The 26252-nt window shown below is 45.2% G+C and overlaps 1 protein-coding gene across 1 annotated transcript in view; it reads right to left on the reverse strand.

Annotated features, from left to right (window-relative positions):
• Positions 1 to 822: 822 nt before the first annotated feature.
• Positions 823 to 26252, reverse strand: part of SBNO2 (strawberry notch homolog 2) — a 98481-nt gene continuing 73051 nt past the window's right edge. The window contains exons 13-32 of the mRNA XM_066635519.1: positions 25964 to 26069; positions 25339 to 25492; positions 24525 to 24701; positions 22997 to 23094; positions 21198 to 21280; positions 20378 to 20581; positions 18722 to 18897; positions 17650 to 17781; positions 17058 to 17193; positions 16408 to 16520; positions 12883 to 12954; positions 11864 to 11972; positions 11493 to 11567; positions 10491 to 10634; positions 9624 to 9718; positions 8366 to 8458; positions 7499 to 7630; positions 7326 to 7405; positions 6218 to 6408; positions 823 to 5523 (exon numbers count right to left, since the gene is read on the reverse strand). Coding sequence (XP_066491616.1) covers positions 4922 to 5523; positions 6218 to 6408; positions 7326 to 7405; positions 7499 to 7630; positions 8366 to 8458; positions 9624 to 9718; positions 10491 to 10634; positions 11493 to 11567; positions 11864 to 11972; positions 12883 to 12954; positions 16408 to 16520; positions 17058 to 17193; positions 17650 to 17781; positions 18722 to 18897; positions 20378 to 20581; positions 21198 to 21280; positions 22997 to 23094; positions 24525 to 24701; positions 25339 to 25492; positions 25964 to 26069 — 2972 coding nt within the window. The 3' untranslated portion in view covers positions 823 to 4921. The remainder of the gene's footprint in view (positions 5524 to 6217; positions 6409 to 7325; positions 7406 to 7498; positions 7631 to 8365; positions 8459 to 9623; positions 9719 to 10490; positions 10635 to 11492; positions 11568 to 11863; positions 11973 to 12882; positions 12955 to 16407; positions 16521 to 17057; positions 17194 to 17649; positions 17782 to 18721; positions 18898 to 20377; positions 20582 to 21197; positions 21281 to 22996; positions 23095 to 24524; positions 24702 to 25338; positions 25493 to 25963; positions 26070 to 26252) is intronic.

Genomic DNA, 26252 nt, shown 5'->3' on the forward strand with positions numbered 1-26252 from the left:
TTAAAATTGTAGGGTGTGCAGGCCTGATTAGGATTTAGTACCGGCTTTGAAAGAGCCCAGCATACACTCAGAACTGGCTAAAGTTTGCACAAAAGTGCTGGGCAAATTAGACCACTGTGGCTGAGCTTCTTATTGAGAAACCAACAATAAGTTTACAAAGAACACACCCTCTTATGGAACATGGCTGGCACACACATATAGAGCCTGGAGACCTAACTCCTGACATTCCTGCTTGGATGATTGGCCACCAACAGGCAGCCATAGGTTAGGTTCATCCATCCCCAGAGTGGACAACAAGCAGCATCTAAGCCAAGCTATAGTCTGCCACCATAATGCCCTGCAAAGCACGGCATATCCTCAGACCTTATTGCTGGGGTGAGGTGCTACTGCTGGAGCATGGAGAGAGGGAGATATGGCAGCATCTGGCTCAGAGGATGCCATTATTGTTATTGCTGCTGCTGCAGCCAGGAGGAGGAACAGTACATCCATCAGCAGCCAAGGGCGAACTACAGACTCGCAACACCTGAATTTCCAAGGAGGGTTGGGAAAGATCCTAGCCTGAAACCTTCAATTGTGGTTGCTTACACAATACCCAACTGGATGAAATTAAGAGTCTCGATTCAACAAAGGGTAGCTTCCTGTGTTCAGGTAGGAGGGAGTCTAGAGGTGCCCCCCCCAGCCTGAAACACACTTTAGAAAGCACTGCCTACACATAGGTGGTGCACTCACGCATACTCTGTCTCATGCAATCACAGTCTCCCTTTGTTGAGCTGAAATGCTTACTTTTAATCCTTCTGATCCAAGTAGAAAATTCAGGAATCGTTTGTTAAAAGGCACAGTTTTTTTTTTCCAACAACAAAAGAAAAAAAGAATTCTCCTTTCCCCCACCCCCTTTACATATATACAATTTGCAATTAATTATAAATATACATAGAAAAAAATAAGCAGACCAAGGAGGGTGGTTAGAAAGTGCCAACACAGGAAGCAGGCAGGGCAGGGAAGGAGATTCCATTTAAAAAAATACATACAATCAGTAGAACAAACAGCATAATAATTTAGTTCAAAAGTAGCTATTACATATTATTCTTCCTGACAAAACGGAGGGGGGTCTACTGAGGGAGCTGTGTGTCATTAATGGGGCGTTCTTGCCCTTCACCCTCCAACTCCCCAAGAAACCAGGAGAGGAAATTGCATATTTCTTATTCAGAAAGAGCCATAAAATAACCACATACAATTCTGAGATATTCATTTCAGAAATTATGGGAGGGAGGAGAGGAGAGGTGCCAGCCAGAACTTTCAGTTCATTCCTGAGTTTTAAAACATTTTCTCTTTTTCATTACAACCTACAAACCAGTTCAAGCAAGGCTACCTGGATTTCCCACCCACCCCCGGAATATGGCTACTCAATTTAACTAAGGGGCAACACAAAAAATGTGCCAGGGGGCATACTGCAAACATGGAAAAAGCAAGACAGTGTCTGCACTAAAATACTTATGAAGTATTCAATACCGCTTCAAGGAAAGCCAGATCCTAGACCACAGACATTATGCAAACAGCACATTTGCATAGTTTCTTTTGTAATTGCATAATTCATCATACCTTTCTCAATCAGGGAGATGGGAGAAAGAATGATGCAAATTAATCACTCCTCTCTTCACTCACACTCACCCTCTCACATTCATTCAGCCACCCACCCCGTCTTTTGAGACTTGTATTGCCTTGCCGCCAAGCTTTTATGAGGGCTAGAAACTTAGTTTTCCAATTATTTTTTTAGAGCACCTTGAGCTTCAGAATGTCCTCTGAATATAGGTAGCCCTTGGTTTATGACAGGTTCTGTTCCTGAAGGAACTTACCCAAAAAAATCAGTGTAATATGAACCTAATGATATATGTAAGTCAGTGATTTTCATTTTTGATGGTGGTGTAATGCAGAGATTTTACTTCTCTGCACCTCCCCCAATTGTATTGTTCTCTGTATCTTTAATGCCTGCATGCATCAAGCCCAGTTAGGCTGAAACCCTACATATGCTTACTTAGAGTAAGCCCTATTGAACCTAACTTGCTTCTGAGTAGACATACATAGCATGCATCTCTTACAATTAGGAGTCTCCCCTTGCAAGTGAAGCTTGCAATTTTATGCCTAACTCAAAAGCAAGTTATCTTGAATTTATTGGGACTTGCTGCTGAGAATGCTTTCATGGGCTTGCGCTTTACATCTCTCACTTGCTCTCTTCCTAAAGTAAAGCAGAGCCGCTACACTGGAGTCACACTTTCCAAATGTGAGCAGCCCCCCTTGATATTTTTGGCCTTCTGGTTTCAAAACCGTCATTATTGTACACAGTCACAAAACAAATTGTCGCAAACTGAGGGCTTCCTGCCACAGCCACCACAGTTGTGACTGTGAAATACAGAAAGCCTTACAGTATTTGCCATCTGTCTGTGTCAGATGAACAACATGGGAGAAGACCAGAAAAGGTCAAAGAAAATGGGAAAGGCAAGACATGGTGTGGCCTGTGCCCCAGAGACTAAAATGTTACAACCTGGTTTGCAAACTTGGGGTGGTTATTGTTTGAAAGCTGCATCATTTAGGCTGCAATCCTATTCCCATCACATGGTAATGAGTCCCACTGGATTCAGTAAAGTTTACTTCTAAGTAGACAGGAATACTTCAACTGATAGTCAATTAAATCAATTAAGAACTTCTCTGATTTATTAAATGTCGATGATTCCTTGGGCATCATATAAAAGGTATTTTTTATACCATATAAAATTGTGGGTAGCAGATGTCATCAACTGTACAACAGCAGCACATCTTAGCGGGTTAGACACTTGCTAAATTAAAAGCAAATGCTGAAATTCAACACTTAGTAGACTGAGTGGAAATCACAGCTTTGTGATGGGAAGGCCCGAGTTCACTCATGTTTCCTGTCACTTTCCCTCAGCTTAACCCAGTATTTTCAACCTTTTTCATCTCATGGCAGACTGACAAGGTACTAAAATTGTCAAGGCAAACCATCAGTTTTTTGACAATTGACAAGGCACACCATGCTGTTGGTGGATGGCTCACAACTCGCAATAGCCCTACTAATAAATGATCCTCCCCCAAACACCTGCAGACCATTCACAATACACCAGTGTCCAACAGCACAGTGGCTGAAAATGGCTGGCCTAACCTATCCCAAAGGGCTGTTTGCAAGGAGAAAATGGGACATGATCCCTAGAGTAGCAGGCTTTCAGACATACATAAAAGGTGCCAGATACATGAAGAGAAGAAGGAGTCCCCCAAGAAATGGGGGAGAACACCTGGCTGTCCTCAGCACAGCTTTTTCTTGCACAGATGGCAGGAACTGGGTTGATGATAATATTACAGAGCAGGGGGGATGTGTGTGTGTGTGTGTGAGACTGAATCTGACTACTGTCTTAAAACCAAGACAATTTGCCCTTTGAAAAAGGTATAACACCAAAATATGCTGGAAGGAAAGACCAATCTATTCAGCTGTCTCCTTTTTGGGTGGAGCACAAGGCTAAACACAGAAACAGCACCATTTTTGGAATCGACAGGACAGTTTGTGTTCAATTCTGAGCTAAAAACGGCAGAGCTCGAAGGAGACCAACATCATTGTCGCAGCTGGTCTTTGCAAGGATTTCTTGGCTGACACACCAAACCCTTTCCTTGGAGGGCCTGGCAGGGCACAGTATACTGTGTTCTCCCTGGCCCACATCAAAATTCTCAGCACAAAAGTGTTTTAAGAACTGGGCTTGGAAGGACATCATGCAATTATATATTTCATGTTAATCCAAAGTGCCTGCTCCATTTTCTCTTTCCCATTCATGGACAGTGAAAATGGACAGCCAAATTACGGTGATTTGTGGGGGGAGGGAAGGGAGGCTGAGAAACAGCTACATTTCTCAGTTCACTGGTAGTTTTCCCCCTGCAGACACTTCCTCAGAATGATACATCTTTACATGGTGTAGGGTATATGCTAGGGAAAAATTTATGGATGCTGGTGGAAGTCGACCACCAGGGTAAGCTCCATGCCACCTCTGCTGCCGCCAAAAAGGTATTGGTTTTGTCCAGCTGGTAAAATTTGAGATAAAAAGATCTTCAGTGAGAATATACATGCACAGACACCCCCCCCCAAATACATTATCAAAATAAAGTACATCAAGACACCATGCACGACATTAGAAATTCATCCACTCTATCCCTGTCACTTTTTGCCTTGTGTTCCTCCCCCAACTTGCAGACTTTCCTCCTCAGTCATGAGGTCTAGAAACTTTGTTGAAAGTAGAAGCCGAGAATCTATGGATTCCAGATGGCACAGGAGTCACTGGATTACACACCTGTGCAACAAAGTTGGGGAACTCTGCCTGCCCCCTCCCTCAGCTCTTGCTCTTGGCTATCATGGATTTGAAGTGCTCCCCCTCCCCCCTCCCAAAGGATAAGAATAGAAAAAGTATAAAGCTCCTAGCTTTCCAAACTCAGTAGTTTGCATGGGGTGGGGAGGTGCGACTTGGGGGGTGCAGGAGAAGAAGCAGGCTGAGAGCGGAAGCCAGTTACTTCTTTCAACAGGCTGAGCCTCCCACCACCTCCATTTTTAGGTGCCGCCCCACCCCCCACTTATCCACCCCTAAGACTCCACTTTGTACATATCTATATATAGATATAGATATCAGTATATATATATAAAAAATTTAGTATACACGTGACTGTATATTTATATATAAATAAAACTTTGCTTCTGTTAACTATAGTTCTCACCATCCCTGGTTTTTTTCTGTTTGTTTTTTAAAAGACAGAAATGTTCCAAACCAGTTTTTTTTTTTTAAACCAACCCAGTGCCTCCACATCAAAGGATCTCTCTGTGTCTGGAGGAGGCAATGGTGCCGGCCACCTCTCCCTGCCACGTGCAGCCAGCCTGCTAGAAGTTGGAAAGGCCACTGAACTGGATGACACTCTGGCGGTCCTGTGAGGAATCCTGGGGGCCCACATTGAGGGAGCTCAGCATCTCCTCCAAGAGCGCCTTGTAGTTGATGTCTGGGTCGGGCTGAGCAAAGTGATCCGGCAGTGGGGGCGGTGGGGCCGGAGGCTGGGGCAAGTGTTCGTGTGGCTGGGGGGGTGGACAGAGGGGCCCACTCCCAGCAAGGTCCATGCCATTGAAGGAAGGGGAAAAGGGGAAAGACAATGGTAGTAGGGGGTTTGGATGTGGCTGGGGGCCAGGCTCGGTCCAGAAACTCAGAGCTGCACTGGCTTCAGCCAGGTCTGGAAGGCTGTCACTGGGGGGGCTGTAGGTCAGGTCCAAGACTTCGTCCTGCTGCTGGGAGGAGTGCCGGGGGGGCAGGAATCCTCCTGGCACTGAGGACTGGCCGAGTTCCAGTGGCAGCGGTTGTTGTAGCAGTGGGTAGGACAAGGGCAGCCCCTGGGCTGCCAGAAGAGCCTGGCTTTGTTTATGCTTCACATTCTCATCCATCTGCTTCAGCTCCTTGAGCACCCGCTGGACGCAGCTCTCGGGAATCTTGATCCCTGCAGGAAGAGGAAGCAAGCTGGATCAACCAAGGCACACTGCAGGCTTGGTAAAGCAACCAAGGCTCTACCACTGAGCTCCCTGATGTTACTAGCAAAAACACTAAAAACTGCAGAATTATGCAAAGATGAGAGAAATTATGTGTCACCGCCACTACGCAGATAGCTCTGGGCCTCGCATGGAGAATAATGAATGAGCCACAGCAAGTTTCAGGCATGACTCAGAACATGCTGCAATTCTGTTTTCCATATAAACTCAAGGAACTGAGGTTTGTTAATGAACTCAAGTTGGAATCGAACTAGGATATCCTGAAGTGGGGAACTGTGACTGGTTCTTCAAGTGGAAGCGGAAGCTGATGGTCTCCTCCTCTTGCTCCCCTCTCTCTTCTCTCGCATGCATATAACTGTGAGGTTTGCCACGGCTGTTCACAATGATAATCTATCATAGTTGAGGTTACCCTGTCCAAACAGGGTCCTGGTCTTTACAATCAGATGGAAATCAAGCCAGTGAGGAAAAGTAAAATGGACCTGGACACCCCCCCCCCTCAACTTTTGTATTCCTTGCATCAAACATAGCACATATTTGCCCCCACCACCACTGATGAACTGAAGATGTATTTCTATCTGAACAACCTCATGCTAAAACAACCCCTCCCTTACACATACAGACCCTGCTGCTTCCCCCTCCACTTACCAACTTGCTTCTTCTTCTCTTTGGTCTTGAGGCGAACAATCTGCAGGTAGCTGGTGTTGGTGATGTCTGCCATGATGCTGGCAATTTTGCTCCAGACTCGCAGCAGCGCTCCACACAGCATGTAATAATGGCGCAGACGTGTGCCCTGGTAGCACTCCTTTCCTTCCTGGACCACCTTGCAGTTCTTGTTCCTGGGGGGGGGGGGGTGAGGAGGAAGAGGATGAAGTGAAAGAGGTTTAACTTCAACATTTTTTGTTTTTTTTGGTATTCTGCCCAGGTTCATTCAGATCCCATTTATGGAAGACACAGCCATGATGGCCACTAGCTTAAAGGGCTTTGAAAGGGAATTAAATGAATCCATGGACAAGGATCAGAGGTCTACCAATAGCTATTAGTCACTAGGACTAGCCAGAACCTAAATAGCAATTGCTGGGGGTGGGGAGGAAGAGAAAGACAACAGTGGTTGGGAGGGGAAGACAACTGCCTTCATTCTTTGCTTGACAGCTTCCACAGGGCAGCTGGCCACCGTGGGAAGCAGGATGCTGGTCTTGTTGCATCTTTGATCTGATCCACCATGGTGTTATTACAGAGGGTTAGACCAAGGGTGGGAAACTTTCAACTTTAGGGATCCTAGATCTTTAACAATTGTGTAGGAGACAGGATTTCAGCAGAGGCAGCTTGTCATCTGTGAGATGACAAACCGCACCTGCTGAAATTCCCTCTTCTATACAATTGTTAAAGATCCAGGATCCCTAAAGTTGTAAGTTTGCCCACCTCTGAGTTAGTCAGATAAAATCATGGAAGAGAAGTCCTGAAACAGCTATCAGCCAGGACAGACAAAAAGGGCCTCCATGCTGAGAGGCAATGAATTCAATCTCTGAATATCAACTGCTAGGGAAAAAACAGTGGGAGAACACCATTGCCTGCCTGTTGGGCTCCCTGGAAGCTCAACCATTGTGGGAAATGGGATACTGGACCGGATGATCTGTGGTATGAGCTAGCAAAGATTGTCTGATTCCCTAGGTTCTACTTGGGACGCAGATCTTGTATTTCTGTTAACATAGAGCACTAAAAGGATATTCTGTCTTGCGCTCCGACTGCTACTTACCACACAGCATGGTTGCAGTGTTTCAGGGAAAAAGCATATGCACTCTCCCAATGTTCTTTGGCATCTTCTGGACTTTTCACCTGCAGAAAAATACCGATGAAAAATAATCAAGGTGTTTCTTTTTGCTCAGGGAGAAGGGGGGAGGAGGAGCGGTAATTTAAGGCCAAACTTACCCGTTGGTATTTTTTGAGAAGGCTTTCTAGGCTCTCAGGCTGGCTTTGCTTGCCAATATTTGGCTTGTAGAGAGTGAAGTTCTTCCCTCGGTTCTGTTCCGCCAAGAGGCACATGTGCTTGGTGCCTCGGATCTGCAGAAGCACAATGCTCAAAGTTATCTCTTGAAAAGAGGGCGCTGGCAGGAACCAGGGCCATCTGCAGATGCTCCCCTGTGCTGCGGGACACAGTGGCACCTCCAAGACAAGCATCAACTATGAGAATACCACTGAAGATAGACTGGATGCAACTACAGCCCCCTCTGTGAAATCACCAAGGAGGGCAGCAAGTCGACACCCAAACACATTAACATATAAAACATGTTCATGATCCAGACTCTCTCTGTACTACACAGAAAATTTACGACTCCATATACAGTCTATTTAGAAGATTTATATTCCACCTCTCCACCCTTCCAGGAACTCCAAGCAGCTTGTTGTGCCACAAGATCACCAATCACAATGCTTGGGCAAAAATCTGAACCATGACATTTTTCTAGTTGACTGTACCACAGATATAGATTTCTAAAATAAACTAGAAAAACCCACCACTCTCAGGGCAAGCTCAGGAGCCTGAACCAAACGAGCTACAAAATTCTGCCAGCTTCAAGCCTAGGCTGGAAGCCTGAACCAATATTCTACCGGGTTCAGGGCTGAACCAATTTTGCTCTTGCTTCTCCTCACAATTAACTCTTTGCGGCCTTTTGGCTGGGCTTCCAATGCTTTTCTCCTTTTATACTAAAGGCGAGATTGTGGGCCTGGACAAGAGCACCAGCCATGACTTTGCCAATTCTTTGCCCTCCTTTGATCCTCCACAAGCACCAATCTCACCTGATTGGAAAGGTAGAAGCCATCGTAAGTGCCAGTGAGCTGGAGTGACTTCTCGTAGGCCTCCTCCCACTTCAAGCCTCTGTCAACGCTTATCTAAAAACAAGACAGGGTGAAGAAGCAAGGAAACATGAATGGTGTACGAGTCAGGAATTACTGCCTCAGTCCTGGTCTAAATTCTCATCACTGTGCAGGCATTTGAGGTGAGGTGTTTCTTGCAAGACAAGGCATCCATGCCATATAACCTAGTTGTATATACCTATACAAATACCTAGTAGTTGTTGTTATTGTTATATACACAACATTGAAAGCTTTAGTTTTTAGGAGTCGTATCCCACATATGCTAAACTGCATGTGCACCAATGCAATGCACCAATATTACACTTGGCTGCAAGGAGTTTATTTTCTATAGCTCCATTTAGCCCAATATTGCCTCTGGCGATTGACAGCAGTTTTCTGAGGTCTCAGGCAGAGGAAAGCTTTCCCAAAATACTTTTAAGGGTCCTTCATTCAATACTTGGCAGTTGAGAAAGACTTTTGTCTGAAATGTTGCAAGCACAACCCAAGGTCTGACTCAGCAGGAGCAAGTTTCATCAATTCATCTGGAGTATCCACAGTTCAATACAGCACAAACTTCAATAGTTGGCAACCTTCAGTCTCGAAAGACTATGGTATCGCGCTCTGAAAGGTGGTTCTGGAACAGTCTAGTGTGGCTGAAAAGGCCGATTCGGGAGTGACAATCCCTTCCACACTGGGAGCAAGTGCAGTCTGTCCCTGGTGAAGCACAAACTTCACATACAGAAGATTCCAGGTATCTCCGGTTAAAAAAAGGATCTTGGGTAGAGGAGTTGGGAAAAATCTTGCTGTCAGAGACTTGCTGCCAATCAGAGGTGGCAACTATGGGCTAGATGGCCCAGTTAGGTTCACTTGGCAGAAGGCGGCTTTGCATGGTCATCATAAATGAAAGAATACCACAAGGTGGAATCCAACGTTCAATCTCTTGTGTAAACTTCCATACAAGATTCCACACCTAGACTAAAATCTGAACCCATCAATAGGTGAGAGAAATGCAGTCACATTGCATACATCAACTCCTTGTTTGCAAAGCTTGTGTTTACTACTTGCAGGAGGTTTTCCTTGGAAATCCTGAACAGTCAGAGCCAAGTTTCAGAAGCATTTCCACAAAATCTCTGCCCGAGAGGGTGGCTGAGCAGCCGTGAAATTTTGACTATTGTCCCAGATTCAGCTAGCCCACTCTTACCTTGTAAAAGACCACCTGTCCATCCTGGGGGTGTCCTGGGGTCAGGAAAATCTCTTTGCTCTCTTCATAGATCTCATCAATGCCAGGAGCTAAATCTGGGGAGGAAGTGGAAGAGTCAAGGCTATGTTTGGCCTTTCAAGGAGTGCGTGAAACCATCAAACTAAACTCCCATGCTGCTGCCTCTAAGAGTGGAAAAATATCCAGGATATGGTGGAAAAAACTGTAGCTGTCTTATTGCTGAAAGCTGTTATTCCAATAATTAATAAAAAATTTTCAACAATTTATCACCCAAGGAGTTTTTCATTTTGCAATAGGTGAATTTTCTCTTAATGAAAGCAATTACCCGTATGCAATTAAACCAAATCTAAAACAGCAACTGACCTAGGAGATCAACAACGAACTGCAATGTTAATTCCGTCACTTTTCCATTTTCCAATCTGCCCTGTGCCCACACAGAACTGTTTTGTCATGTATGGAGCAGGTGGTTCCCAATTAGAAAGGAGTTCATGGAAAAAAAATTGGCAAGGGGGGGATCCAGCCTCTTTCACAAGTAGACCAAATGAATTCTCTTTTTCTGTCTTATTCTCAGCATTTGAGAACTTCTAATTCCTTTCAGCAGGGGCTTAAGACCTTTTTCTTTACACAAACCTTTTAATGCTGACACAAGGGGGCATGGCCTTGTCTTCTTTTTGGGGGGGGGGGAAACCAACTGTTTTGTTTGTGTTTATTGTTTTCAAATGTTTGATTTTTATACTTTTTTCATGGTTTTCATATTTTATTTGTTAGCCGCCTTGAGTACTCCTTCTGGAGTGGAAAGGTGGGATATAAATTCTACTAATAAATAATAATTCACAGTCTGACCCTTACCCAGAATTCCCATGTCATATTTGCCATCTTTCTTGTCTCTCTCGATCAGGTAGTCAAAAGTATCACTGAAGTACTGGAAGAGCAAATTCTGCTTCTGTACCTCCAAGCCCAAGATGCGGTTCAGAAACTTGGTAATGGAGCAGTCTGTGGATGCAAAAAAAGTCAGAGAAGGGGCCACTTAGAACTGAAAGATTGGAGGAATGGGCAGGGAGAGAACAGTCAACATGCAAGTGACAGTACACAGGAAAAAAAGGCCAAGAGAAAAATCAATAGGATTTCACAATAGAAGGAATTTCTTTCATAGGAGAAGAAACTGTTCTGGAAAAACATTCTGCAACACTACAAAGGCACATTTGTTTGTGTAGAGAGCTTCCTTCATTATAAGCCCATGGCTTTGTCAGTTACTGTAACTTCCTTCTCTCTATGATACAATTTTCAAAAGCAGCCCTTCTGGACCAGATTCAAAGGCCCATAGGATCTTGCATCCTCTTTCCCCCAGAGTGGCCAACCAGATCAGCAGAGCATGAAGGTTCCCCCTTCTCTGCTGCCCTCCTAGCAACCAGTATTCAGAGGTGAGTCGCTTCTGAACATAGAGATTCTGTCAAGCCATTAACTAAAAAGCCAATGATGCTTGCTGCCTAAATACTTTTTCTCCTACTGCGTCACAGGGAGCAGAGATGCAGATCTGGTATGTAACAAGCCCAAGAGTTGAGACTGGCATCCATGAACACTGGAGAAGACTGGAGGCAAGGAATGGAAGCCTCAAGAGAGGCTCATGGCATGGGTTTGTGTGCAAAGAGAGATGACAGAACCAAATAAGATGCAGACAAGGTGGGCCCACAAAGGTAAGAACCTTCTGCTTCAAAGCACAGTCCACCTAGTGGCTGAGCCAATGAGGTTGGGGCAACCAAGTCCGTTCCAGAGGTGCCTCCCCAACAGGCCCTGATTTTCCAGACAGAAACACACTTTTGGAAGAAGAAACCAAAAGCTACAAACACGCACCTTTTTCCACAGCTACATTGCCGTACCGCATCTCCTTGCAGCAGATCCCAACCGAGAGGAGACACTGCTTCATTTCTGAAACCACAAAAGGAGTATGTTATATTGCTTTTGATCCCAAGATCCATGCTGTAAACAAACAACGCCATGATTAAGTTGCACCATCCATACTGACAAAGAATGAATCAACAGGTCTCTGTACTGAGGCATTCACAATTTAGCTATTGGCACAAGGAAGACAACAGAAGAAGGGGAGGAAAGTAATTGGGGGATGCTTATGTCCTCAACTGCGGAACAATGCCAGCTTGTTTCCTTTGTAGCTAGAAGCCCTCCAGTCTCCATCCTGCCCCCAACCCCACCTCCAACTTCCTTACCGTGGAAGAAAGCTGAGTCTCCTCCCAGGTAACTCTTGGGCACTGGGATTTTGCTGTCGGCGTGAGTGAAGATGGTGAGAAGGACTCTGTCTAGGGCTCTGGACCCATACTGGGGAGAGGGAGGATATAATCAGGACCCAAGAAGGCTGAGCAGTATTATGTCTGCAACAGGCCTCAAAGACAGAGATGGACACTTTATTACAATTACTTTGTATTGCTTTGCGAGCCGAGGAGCTCAGTGAAACAGATGCTTGACCCCCCTCCAATCCTGCTCCCCCCCCCATTATCCTCACAACAGCCCTACAAGATAGGTTAGGCTGAAAAAAAAAAAACAGCAACTGGCCCAGGGTCACTCAAATAAGCTTCATGGCAGATGGCAGAGTTGCAGTTTGAACCTGGGCCTCTGTAGACCTCACTTGACACTCTAATCCAGCCATTTTCAACCTTTTTCAGCTCATGGCACTAAAACTGTCAAGGCACACTACCAGTTTTTTATTTACGTTAAATTACTACATTACAGTTAATCTTGAATTAATAAAATTAATACAATTAAATCATTACATGAGAAAAAAAATGACAAGAAGCATGGAGAGGGAAGTATATGTGGTTTCTGAAAAGGAGGAAAAATTCTCAAAAGTGTCAGAAAGTGTTGGCAAAGACAGGGCAGGTTGATCACATAGTGGAGAATGTGGGTGAGGGGCAGTGAGGAGACATGACTGAAACAAGTGCAGGATTAAACGGGGTGGGGGGGAGAGGGAGAGAGAGAACGTGAGGCAGTGATTCTGTATCTTTGGAAGGTGTGGACAAGTGAGGGGAGGGACACTAAGAGAGTTGCTAACTGTGATTGTGAGATTTGGGGGGGGGAGGAAATATGCCTGGGGAAGGGGGTGGGGGAGAAGAGGAGAGAGAAGTGCCAAATGCCTGCTTGAGTAGTTGAGAAAAAAGAGTGCAACCAAAAGCCCAATCCTATGCATGCCTGCATTCAAATTACTCACATTATTATCATTCGAATTACTCACTTTATTTTCAAAGTTGTATTTGCTGAGGTCCCTGGATTCAGTTGCTCTTCTGTCCCCATGGGTTAAGGCACCCTGTTGAGAAAGAGGGGAAAATACAGGTACTTTGGTCACAAGCAAGGAGAAATACTGAGTAAAAGAACACCAGCAGATCCCTCCGCAGCTGTCATATTTCACCATAGACTTTGGTAGTTGTAATTTTGTTCCCTTTTTACAGAAACAACAACACACGGCAAGCAATGTGCAAAACAGGCAGGCAAATAAAACATTTGCATGAGCATTTAAAGTTTGTGAGCTCGTTTCTTAACGCTGGCTGAAATGTTCACAAAAACGGGGGATAAGACAAACGCATAGAGGAAGGTATTTTTTTCATTGCAATAGCTAATCATAACCTCCATGTTCAGGAGCAGTTTCTCTCTGAAATGTCAGCTAAAAGCTGTGTCTTCCAAGTTCTGCTCATGGGCTTGCCAGAGGCACCTGACTGGTCACTGTGGGATATAGGATTCTAGATAAGATGGACATTTGTGTTTATGTTTTGGCTATTATTATTTACATACCACTTTTCAACACAAGTTTGCAAAAGCAGTTTATGTAGCAGAAGAGATATACAGTAGAACCTCTTTAAGTTGACCACCCAAGGGACTGGAGAAATTGGTCAACATAGGGAGGTGGTCAACATACGGGGGGCGGGGAGAAAGGCATTTAAATATTATCATGTTTAGCTCCCAGGACAACAAATGCAAGGCCAAGTTATTATTTAGATTGGATTTTTAAAAAGTTTTATTGCAAATATCAATGAGAATTGATCCTCTTGTGCTGCTTACTATTTACATCATCACGCATCTAAACCTCCTTTTTACGGAAGATTTTGGGCTTACCCAGGTGCGTTCCCTACTCGGTTCTGTGTCTCAAGGTGGGGTTAATTCGACTAAGGACTACTGCATGGTTAAGACTTCTGAAATTTTGGTTTAGGATTTTATTTAACCCCACCTCTTCTGATCTAATGCACCAATTCAAATCTCCCCTCAGCCACAAAGCTTCCTGGGTGACCTTGGGCCAGTCACTTTCTCTCAGCCTCACCTACCTCACAGGGTTGTTGTGAGGACAAGAAGGAGGGGAGGAGCAGCTGTGTAAACCGCTCTGAGCTCTTTGGAGGAAGGGCGGTATAAAAATGTGAATAAATAAAATAAAAATTATTATCGGATCCAGTCCTGCCTATGGAGATCACTGATCTTCTAACTAAAATTAAGTCAATAGGGCTGGACACTGCAGAGTTAGGTATGATTGGTTGTGATGCAGCTTACAGAATTGTCAAAGGAAGAATTCTTGATATCGAACAACAAGAGCTGTTTAGTGCCGCCAGTACCACATGTTCTCCACTCCATCTTCATATTCCAGTCAGTTTTGGGAAACTGGCCTCCTTCTTTTACCACCTGGTGTGCCCACAGGCCCGGAGAGCTTTCACGCTTGCAAGGTGTAACGCTCTTCCATCAGCCTTGTTAACGGGCAGGTTCAGTGGTATCCCCTACTCAGAGAGGAAATGCAAGTGTGGTAGGGATGGCGTTGAGACTTTATTGCATACCTTTTTTTACTGCCCGCTACACGATGCGTCACGCAAGAAATATCTAGGCCCATTGTTAGCTAGGATGCAGGGCTGGGAGGATTCAATCATGCTTCAGTCTCTCCTTTCCACACCTGATTCTGAGACTCTGGATAATGTCGCTTCCTTTTTATCTGGGGTAATAGCCAGGCAGAGCCCTGGGACTCTGGGCAGCGACTGATGTTTATGCTTATGTTGTGTTGTCTTTGTATATTCCTGTTTTGTTTTTGTTCTTTCTCTGTATTTTATGCCAATAAAGGTCTTACTGAACTGAACTATTTACATCATCTATATCTATATCAAGAGACAGAGAATAAACAGCCCACAAACAGTGTTTAAAAAAACCCCTGAAAATTCATAAGCTTAAAAAAAATTGTAAATTAAAAAATATACTTGGTTTCATAGCAGACAGGCAGACCAATGCTATCCCTTGCCAGGCCATAGCATGTTACATAGCCCCAACAGCTAATAAAAACACCTCTTTTTTACTTAGGTTGCCTGGCCTCCACTGGGACTCCTCAGATTCACTAAATGGCAGAAGGTGTTTGATATGGTCCCTCACTAAAAGCTGTTGAGAAAACTCCAGTCAGGGAATAAGAGGGCAGGTCCTCTCATGGATTGGGAACTGGTTGAGGGCCATGAAACAGAGAGTGGGTGTCAATGGGCAATTGACAAAAAAAGTGGAGAGAGGTGGAAAGTGGAGTGCCTCAAGGATCTGTCCTGGGACTGGTGCTTTTCAACATCTTCATAAATGACCTGGAAACAGGAATAAGCAGGGAAGTGGACAAGTTTGTGGATGACACGAAACGTTTCTGAGTCGTGAAGACCAGCAGGGATTGCGAAATGCTCCAGAAGGATCTCTCCAAACCGGGTGAATAGGCAGTAAAATAGCAGTTGTGTTTCAATATAAGTGTAAAGTAATGCACTGCTGATGGGAACCAAAGTGAAAGGACAGTGGCTTCACTATGCACAAACAACCTCATGTCCCTCACAACTTGGTACATGTCCAGGTACAATTGACAGCCATTGAAGGTTTGATGGCTATGTGCAGTGTGCCAACCTATAAAAACCCTTTCGCGCATGCGCTAGCAGGCGTAGGGGAGGGATTGTCGTGTGGCTTCTTGCTTTTCCAAGATGGGACAAACCAGACAAAACACAGGCCCACAATATTGCGTTAAGTGGGCAACTTACAGAGAGTAAATTAATACTCTGTGCAATGGTCAAAGCGGTCAAGATACAACTTACAGAGGTGGTCAATATAGAGAGGTTGGTCTCCCATAGTGTATATGCAGTGTCTGTCCATACTGTGAAAATTAGGTCAACTTAAGGAGGTGGTCAATATAGAGAGGTGGTCAACTTTGGAGGTTCTACTGTATATATTTTTAAAGAAGGTTCCCTGTCTCAAAGGGACTCCCAATCTAAAACAAAAAGGCACAACAGTAGACCCTGGTAAATATGCCATGCTGGGATGAACAGCTGCTCTTGCAAAATAAAAGAGAAGCATCTTTACAAAGTTACCTCTTTGCCTACTTACAGCACAATTCTATGCATGTCTACTCAGAAGCAAACCACACTGAATTCAATGGAACTTACTCCTAAGTAAGTATGTACAGGACTGCAACCTTAGCAGGTGAAGTCTTATGAAGGGGATATCAAGATAGCTAAAACAGAACCTGTATGTACAGGGGCAGTTTACCATTGATCACCAAATGATGGGGATCAAGCTCATGGGCTTCCCAGAGGCATCTGGTTGGCCACTGTTGGAAACAGGATGCTGGGCTAGTTGGATTTTCAGCTTGATCCAGCAGGACTCTCTGTATGTTAGCTTCTTAAGGAAGAAACGGGCATGCATTGGTGGGACAGGGTAGTAGTGAGAGGTGTACAGAAATAGAAGAACTGTCATACAAAGAACAGAGACCAAAACTTACAAGGCTTTCCAGGCGTTTGGCCACAATAGAAGCAAACCTCCGTTCCCCAGCCAATTCGGAAATGAGGAAGATGTATTCTGGAGCAGATACTTGATTGGAGCGATGCGTTCGACCTGGAGGGGAAAAACCAAAAAATGTGGCGATTGGTCTTCAGTCCCCACACCACAGTCCCCACAGTGGTGCCACCAGTGGGCCTAATTTGGGCCTGAATTTAGTTACACATAGAGGAATTCAGGGCTGCATAACTTCAATCTTTAAACATGCATTAAAAAATTAAATTCTGTGTACGAGCAATCCAAATTCTGCAGCCTTCATAATAATGCACAGTAAGCAAATTTGAACAGCCCTAATTTTGTATATGTACTCTGTATTTTTTGCATAATTTATTTTGGTTTTGCTAATCTTGGGAAGGGCCGTGACACAAAGGAATCCTCCATGCCCCAGAAATCGTATTCAACCAATGCACTGGCTTCTCAAATTTCAACAGCCATTTTCCAAGGACTAGAAAAAACTACTAAAATATTTTTTTGTTTTTAAATAAGAAAAGTAAACCAAGTTCTCAGAAAGCTGAACTCGGTACCCAATGACACATTCTTCACCTTCTCTGTGCTCCTGGCAGAACAGCAGAGACAGCATCCAGTTTTGCTCACCAAATTGCTGTATGGCTCGGTCAGCACTCCAGGGTAACTCCAACGTCATGTGGACACGCCGCTTTTGATTCTTTACCCGTCTATCCGCCTGGAGAGAAATCCCTGAACTAGAAGCCTCGGAAATTATTGCTACCAGCTGCAAGAGAGACACACACAGAGAGAATAGCAGCAATGCAGGTGCAATAAACTACTCCCGAAAGTTCCAGAGGTTAAGGTATTTTTTTTAAAAGTCAGGTCCCCTGATTTTGCCATTTCAGATGCAATGCATCTATTGCATGTGTGCTTTGGGACTGCATCTTTAGAAGAACATTCATTCCCTCCTACCTGCCTGTCCCAAACTATGACTGTAAGTCATCTAAGTACACATTAAGTTCTAGTTGCTAGGTATCATAATAGTTTGCCCATCAAAAGGGGGGGGGCAGATTGTTCCAGCCTCTAATAAAACCAGAGTGTCCCCTAGTACAGAAGTTTACTCTTGAGAAGCAGGTGGGTGAACACACACAGATGCTTTACTTTCTCCCATTGAAGCGAATCTATCCCTTGGTCCCACAAACCCATCTCCCAACTTCCCCCACGTCACCCCAGTGCTCACTTTTTCTCCATTCATGAAGCGCTCTTTCTCCTTCAGATTCACGTGGTCAATGGAAAGGCTTTGCTCAGCTCGTGACTCATATGTTACAGAGCCATCAGGGCGGCGCACAACCCGTCCTTTCCGCCCGGTCATCTGAATAGGAAAAGAACAAACACTGATTCTCTTGGCCCCCAAGAGTGGCAATTGTTCCCCTTTTGTCCTGGAAAGAGACAGTTCAGGCTTGACCCTAATAGCAGGCCAAAAACTGGGGCGTTGCTTCAAAGATGTCCAGGCTGAGCTGGCTCTCTGGATCCATGGTTGATCACATTAAAAAAGAAGCAGGAAGACTCAGTAGCTTCAGGTTAAAAAAAAACAAACCATAAAGCTGCAATGACATCACTCAGGCAGCATGAAAAATGGCTCCAGTGAACCCAAAATTCAAGTTCACTGAGGAAGCTAGTCTCTGCTTGTCTGAATGAGTCCTGATTCTGGTCTTCTCTCCTCTGAATCAGCTTCCACTTTTACCAAAGTACTTCACAGTGGGTATGATTGGATCATTCAACTGCACAGACACAAAGAAGCAGGGAAGGGCCATGGCTCAGTGGCAGAGCACTTTCTTTGCATGCAGTAGGTCTTGGATTCAATCCCTGGCAGCAATCTCCAGGTAGGCAGAGAAAAATTCCTCCCTGAAACCTTGGAGAGACACTGCCCATGTCTGTTGACAATACTAAACCAGATGGACCAATGGTCTGAAACTCAATATAAGGCAGTTTCCTATCTGTCTCACTTTTATCCTAAGAAGTAGGATCCTCCTTGACTCAGGGGAGACTTCTTGTTGCACCTCTGCATGGGTCGCTTCTCAACATCAAGAGGCATACCCGGTGTCAGGACTGAGACAGGGCCATAATACAGACTCTCTTGCAAATTAGTTGCTCTGATTTTTGCACAAAGAGGAAACTTTTATGGGTGAGAATGGTTCTCCATTATCAAAAGTTGGGGGAACAACAAGTAGGGGAGACTGCCTCTGTTTTGAGGCTAAGCACTCCAGTGCACCATTAGTGGTACAAGCCCAGCCTTAGCTACTGCTCTTTACCTCTGCGACATGCTCCGGGCCACCAAAATAATCAATCAATTCATCCAATGTATTGAGAGGTAGTTCTTTGCCCAGTGTCATCACTCTGAACAGGAGGGCTTGCTTCATCTTTTCCACCTGCTCCAGCATCCCCAGACCGTGCATCTCTTTCTGAGAGCCTTGCAAGTACTGACTGCCTGTATGGAGGACAAGAAAACAACTGAGACCCCACCTTTTTGGGGAAGGGGAAACAGAGGAAGGCAGAGGCACAAGAGTGTGTGGACATAACACCAGTTGGTGGTGAGCTGTACCCCCCCCCCCCCGGTAAACAAGAATATCATAGGGAAGGCTATTATAATGACAACCACCTTCTATGTGCACTTTACAAAGAAAGGAAGGTAGATCAATATCCTGAGGAATTCACAATCTAACATCTACACAAAGGAGAAACGGGATGGAGGTGGAGGGAAGGATATACGAAGAACCACGGAATTCAGGGGTGGGACTTGCATGTGTGAACAAATCACGACCATGATTCTGCTGGCAATTCAGTGCTCTTTGTTTACATGTTCAACTCTGCCTGCTGGGAGGAATGGTAGGAAGGTATACTGAACTCCCTATCCTGCTTTGGAGGCTGGTAAGATTGGAGTTTTGTTCTTCAGAATGTGAGAAGTGTCCTGCTGGAACCTCCATGTTCAGAGGCAGTCTACCTCTGATATCTGTTGTTGGCATCCTTCAGTCTCGGAAGACTATGGTATCGCGCTCTGAATGGTGGTTCTGGAACAGAGTGTCCTCTCCAGCGCGCGAAGCCTGGGTAAAGTAGGTATGGAGGATAGGCTGTTACCCATGCAGCAAATCCCCCCTCTCCAAGTCGCTGAAATGGTCCAATGGAAAGGCAGAGGCCAATACGGTTGGTTCCAGCGGCGTCGCAGGAGTTGCCGGAACATGACTGTATTCAGCCATGAACTGCCTCAGGGACTCCGGCTCCGGATTTTGCCTCGAGGTTGACTCCTGAAGCCTTTTCCATAACTGGATGTAGCCACAAGGCAGTGGAGGTTTGGGGTCGGAGTTTTCCTTCTCTCAGATGAGCTGCCTTCCCAGGCTGACGAGTCCCATCGACCCGGTGGCTGTTTAGTCGCCTCTTACAACAAGTACAGCCAAACTGAGGGCCTATTCTTATCCCCAGCCCCCAGGGGAAGCCTCTGATATATACTAGAGGAATGCAGGTGGAAAAAACAACTGAGGAGAGGCCCACTGCAATCATGTCCTGCTTGTTTGCTCCCTGGCAAGCATCTAATTGGCCACTATGGGAGGAAGAACGCGGGAGTAGATGGGCCCTTGGTCTGATTGAGCTGTGTTCTTCTTACAATCTTGTTTAACACACACACACACACACAAAATCTGTGCAAGGAAGCATCTATCACCTCAAGGAGAAAGCACTTCCCCCCCCCCCCCAATAAGCAGCAATGTACCACCTCATTCTCCCACATGTGCATACCAAGCTGCTGTGACACCCTGGCATAGCCCCCCTGTAACCCCAGTAGTATTGTATTAAGAGTGGAACATGAACAGAACAGCATCAACAGTGCAAGACAGCCCTGAAAAAGCAGCAATAGTATAGGGTGGGAGGGGTGCCCAAGGGTGGGGTGGAGAGGAGGCAGTCTGAGTAACTCTCACCTCGGTCGTCGCATGCAAAGCCATTGGTGGTACGCTCGACAAAGATCACATCGTCATTTTCAAACAGGGACTCTGGGGAGGAGTTGAAGTCACTTTCCAGCACCCCCTCAGAGTCAGAGCTGCTATCAGAGCTGATCTTGATGATGTTGCTCATGAGGTCGCAGGTGGCCTTTGGAGCCTTGGCGCAGCGAACTTTCTGCTTCCCTGAAGGATGTAAAGTAGGAAAGGGGTGAATGGAGGCAGCCCCCAAGAACCCACAGTGTAGAACTGGCTGCTTAGAGGGGCAGGCCTCCAAAGACTTAGTTTTCAGTGACAAAACTATGTCAGGTCCTTCAGAACATTGGATTGCAGGATTGAATGCTCCATGCAAACGTTTCTTGCACACAGTAAAAAAGCAGTCTTCCTGACATGCTAATTTTCTAGAAACAGGGATTTATCTAACTACCTAACTTGTCTCTGAATAACAAAAACAATCCTTGGAAACATGGGATAGCAGGAATCAACTTCTTTAAAAACCAAATAAATGCATCCATTTAGTAGGAGGAGGAGGAAAGGCAAGGATCAGGAGGGCATGATCACGAGGAGTGTTAAGTAACTACATGCCTAAGAGAAAGCCCTGTCACAAGGAAATGGAAAGGGGAATGCTAAAAATAAAACTAATACAGGATGGAGTAGTGAAAGCGCAAAGGTGGAGAAGCGGGGTGGGTGGGAGAAGGGAAGTGGGAAGGAGGCGGCAGGACAGAGAAGAGGATGAAGCTAGGAGCCACGACTGCGCTGCAAGAAGCGCTCAGGTACTGGGTGGGGAGGGGGAAGGTCTTACGTTTTCTTTTAATGCCAGTTCCTCTTTCTCTTTTTCGTTTGGTTGAAGGAAAGTGCTTCTGAATTAGTGAGAGAAAGACGCCTCTGAAAGTTAAGATGCAATATTTTATTCTAGCTGCTGGGTAAGCAAACTGCTACTGACTGCATCAAAAAAAGGGAACTGACACAGGGAGGTCTCACATAACACACACAAAACCCACAGAAAAAACAAACAAAACCATCCACTTGGGGTTGGGGGAGGACTGCTGAATTCCAAATATTCTGTGCTATCACATCAGCTCGACCAACAGGGTCAGCCAGGATGCTGAAAAACACCGTCAGTGAGCAGAATGGAAAAATGAGTTGGTCAGGGAGAACTGCACACAGGACCAGTGGGTAGTGTGCTGAAACCAGAATGGGTGTGGGAAGCATGAGCACAGGGAAGAGCCAGTGCAGTTAAGAGACTTGGACTAAGAAGGGACAGGTTCAAACTCTATTCAGCCACAAAACTTCCTGGGCAACACTGGGCCACTCAGCAGTAACACTTGTTTTCTCCCTCAGCCCAAACCCACTTCAGCACAGGGTTGTTGTGAGGGCAAAAACGGAGAGGTAGACCATATATACTGCCTTCTCTCTTTGGAGGAAAGGCAGAATTTAAAAGCAAAAAAAAAATGAAGGAATGGGGAATACATCACACAAGGTTTCAATACTGATTGAGTGGGAAGGAGAGGGGAGAGCCAAATTCCACATCCCAATTCAAGAGAAACTGGTCAAAACCATAAAAAGGCCTAAATCAACACTTAACTGACTAAATGCAGAGCACTTTGCTCTTCACACAGTCAGCAGGAGCAATGACTGAGTACTTGCAGTGTTGGATCTTACATGAATGCAGATTTAAAGTATGGAGGGGAAATTGAAAGGAAGTTCATATTGAGGGCTTGGATGCAAATGACATGGCAAAAGGAGCTTCTATGGGATGTGCCTGACCCCACCCCACCCCCAAATTGACAAACTGGTTGATGAGGAAGGCAGTGAGAGCACACAAGCCCAAATGAAAAAACACAACAAACAAATAATCGACAGGTGTGGACACAGAACCCACCCAGCATGACTTTCTATCAGGATGCTCAGGAAAGAGGAAAGGGGTGGAAATTAGGGCAAGAACTACCACAGCCCTCCCAATGAGGCAGAGTTGTATCTTTGTTGCTCTCAGCCAGGGTGAGCAGACTTCACACTTGGAGGATCTACTTGATCTATCACTAAACAACTCCCAGAGCCAAATGGAGCCCGGTGCAAAACAGGAAGGGGAGGAACATATGTTGAGAATTAAAGAATTGGGTGTCCCTGGGCAGCCTAGAAATTTGTTTTCAGCCCCAGAATTGAGCTCACGGTCCTTTCTCACAGAAATCCACCTCCTCAACGCCCCCCCCCCACATGCTTCAGTCACATAACTTAGGGAGGAAAAGTGCCCCTCTCCTGCAATTGCTAAACTAGGAGTTGAAAAGCCTTGCTGATCTATCAGAATCCAGCTAGAGATCAACCCACAGATGCCAACATATCTTATGCCCACCCCTAATGGATAGCACTATGGCTCCATCTAAACAGAAAGCAGCAGTGGCCCCTCCAGAGACACATCACTGTACACCGTACACTAAAAAGCAGTGGAGTGGGTCTCTTTGGACCTGAAACTGCTGGGCATCTCCTTTTCAAATGGCCATAGTACCGCAAAACCACTGACTCGGTGACACCCATCCCTCTTGAAGAAACATGAATTGTAAGAAACAGTCACCCTGTGGGGACACAAAGAACAAGACGACTCACTCAGCAGCAGAAACAAAGCAGTTTAGATGCCCCTCATTCTCATCCAAGACCTCTCGGGTCCGAGCCTCGCCAGTTGACTGCAGCCCAATCACAATGCACTGCACAGGGGAAATGGAAAGGGACACACCATTAGCAAGAAGGCAGACAATGGCAAAGGTTCAATTTCCAGGCTCCAGGCAAAAGTTTTGCTTCCTGAGCTTGCAATGTTCCAAGGCCCACTTCTCTTAAGCATCCAATACTCAACAATTTTTTTTCTGGATTAAAACTAAAAGGCAGACTTGCACCTAAAAAGATCACATGCATAAATTACATTTTTCAATAACAATTTTTTTAGCTATCAGGTGGGCAGGCATCCTCCTGGTCGTGTTTGTACCTTTTCTAATCTTTTGGACACATTTTTGCTCTGTGGTGTTATCTTTTTTTTCTGGCATGAACACATCTCCACAAATCTCAAAAAGGTTCCAGTCTCTTCCTTTTAATCCCCACATTTTTTGAAATTAACAATGTGACCACACTGGATTTGTAGGCAACTTCTTTCCTAAGTATATACAACATCTGACCATGTTGTGGTCACTGTTTCGAAGTTCTTTAACACCTTCAGCACTCCCTTGATCCTGGGCACCACTCAGTATTAAGCCAACAATCACTTCCCTTCTAGTCATCTCCAAAACCGACCATACTAAGGAGCAATGATTCAGCATGGCTATAGGTCTCTTGCAACCTGAACCGATCTACGTTTACATAGTCAATGTGAGGGCACATTAAGTAACAATTACACATTTTCCTTTTCTATGCACCCTGCACTGGACTCCCCAAACACAAGTAGGAGTCAGTTCAAAATAAGCAGTTCACCCAATTGGGTGATTGGCTTTCATTTGCAGGTTTCATTTTTTCATTTTGTTGCTTCTTTATATTCCTGCTGTATGGGGAGGGAGAGTGCTGCGTGGGGAGACACAAAATATATTGAAGCACTAAAGATCTATCCTCTAGCTCCTGAGAGTAAATTGGGCATTTCTATGGATTAGAAACTTATCCTTTTAGAGTTGAGATTTTTTTGGTCCAAGTCTTAGATTTCTCCCCTGCAAGAAGGAGCCCACACTTGAAAACAGAAACCAATTCCAACTCTGGACAGCTATAGGAAGTTGTTTCTCAGTGAGGGTGAAGCAACCTAGAGCGCCACCTGATGCCACTACTTCTGCAGTGGCACTCTTGAGGGCAAAAAAGCACCGTACTGGGCTCCCTGAGTGAGGTGACTGGCAATTTGGGTGAAGAGCACCTCAAATTATAGATCCCTTGCCCGCTCCCCGCTATGCGCCACTGACGTAAGTTGCATCGAATGGCTTCATGGTTGGGCTGGCACTGCTTCTCAGAGTTCTTTTCCTTTATGTAAAAGGAAAGAAAATTAATACAAAGAAGCCACTGAAAGCACAGTGTCCTTGCAACACAGCTCTGGGTCTTAGCTTCAGCACTGAAAGTTGGCAACCTGTGAGGTCCAGCGCAGGAAGAAGCCTTGCTCGGGTCCTCTCACCTTGCCCTTGCCGAGTTCCTCCTTGGCCAGCTCGACAAGACGCCGGACTTTTGCAGCTATACAAAGATACTTGAAGAAGCGCTGGTGAGCAGACCAAAACTGGCCCCACAGAGACTTCCGTGACTCCAAGCCGATTAGGTCCGCAGCCTGCTGGAAAACTACTAGGGCATCTGCCCACTGGAGAAGAGGAGAAGAAATTATTATTTCTTCAATTTCTGCTTGCTGGTTACTATTTAAAACAATAAACCTAAAAATTATCTTGTTCTATGAGCTCCTGGCTTTATAGTCTTGCAGCTCTTAATGCCGTTTTATCGTACAGTATTTTTCTCCAATTGTATTTCTGGTGGGTTTTGCCCACTTTTCAATGTGACACCTTGCAAAAGTGGCATAAACAAAAAACACCACCATAACCATCTATAATTTATTTTAGGGCAGTGATTTTCAACCTTTTTCATCTCACGGCACACTGACAAGGCACTAAAATGGTCACGGCACACCACCAGGTAATTGACAAGGCACACCATGCTGCCAGTGGGGGCTCACATCTCCCACTGGCTGTATTAATAAATGACCTTCCCCCAAATTCCTGTGGCACACCTGTGGACCACTCACGGCACGCCAGTGTGCCACAGCACAGTGGTTGAAAATGGCTGTTTTAGGGTGATCATACTGCACCTTCAATACATAGTACCACCAGGACAGCTAACATTCAGAATATCATCAATACAGTAGAGCACACAAGTAGTCCCCGATTTCTAGCACTCTGAATTGTACTTAGAAACAGACTTGCTCCATCAGGGTGCTGAGAGCTCACCAGCTGGGCTGCTTTGTTGTAGACAAGCTTGTATTCCAGATCTAGTGGGATCTCCTCTATCCTGAAGGTGACCCCTGAAAAGCTGAGCTGTCGGGCGATGTACATCCCACTCACTTTCATGTCCATGGCGACAATCTCCATTGCGCCAACACCCCTGCGGAAAGATGGCATGATAAGAAAAACAAGAACTGGGCAAACTTTGGGACTGGCTTCTCTCTCTCTTTGAACTGATCACAGAAAGGCTCAGAAGGAGGTCAAGAAGCATGACAAAACCAGTCAAGAACGTGTTCATTTATTCCCAACAATTTACAACCTGCTTCTTTATAGAAGGGTTACTCAAAAGAGATTCATGATTCACAACAAAATTTTTAAAAATTGCAAAAGCCATCCTAAAAACATAGCAAAGAATCATGAACAAAATCATTTGCTTTTATGCTTTATAAATAAAACACTGCATGAACTACAGCAAGCATATCACAGATTAAAACAAAAAATGGCTGAGCTGTAAAGCTCTCCCCATTTTTCAAAGTTCTTGCTCACCATTAGAAGGCTATCAGAACAGGGAAGCCAATTAGACCCATTGGCAGGGATCCAACCACCACACTCCTTTCTCTCAAACACCTACCGCTTTTCAATAGCATGGAGGAACTCGTCAAATGACCGAAAGGGAGTGCCTTCTCCCCATATCCCCAGCCGGCTCATGTAGATCATGTTCTTTGGCTCGGAGGCACCTGTTGGGGAAAAAATGTGAAGGGACTGATGCAGCTGCTTGGATCAAGAGTTCCAACTTTTCCAAAATGAATCTTGATCCACCAGCTCTCTTCCTGCTGCTACCCTCAACCCTCAAATCACAAAGTTGGGCTCCATTTTCCATTAATCTGCCCGTATATTCCCTTCTTTGCTTTTCATTCATT

Source organism: Tiliqua scincoides, chromosome 8, assembly GCF_035046505.1.
Source record: "Tiliqua scincoides isolate rTilSci1 chromosome 8, rTilSci1.hap2, whole genome shotgun sequence".
Lineage (NCBI taxonomy): Eukaryota > Metazoa > Chordata > Lepidosauria > Squamata > Scincidae > Tiliqua > Tiliqua scincoides.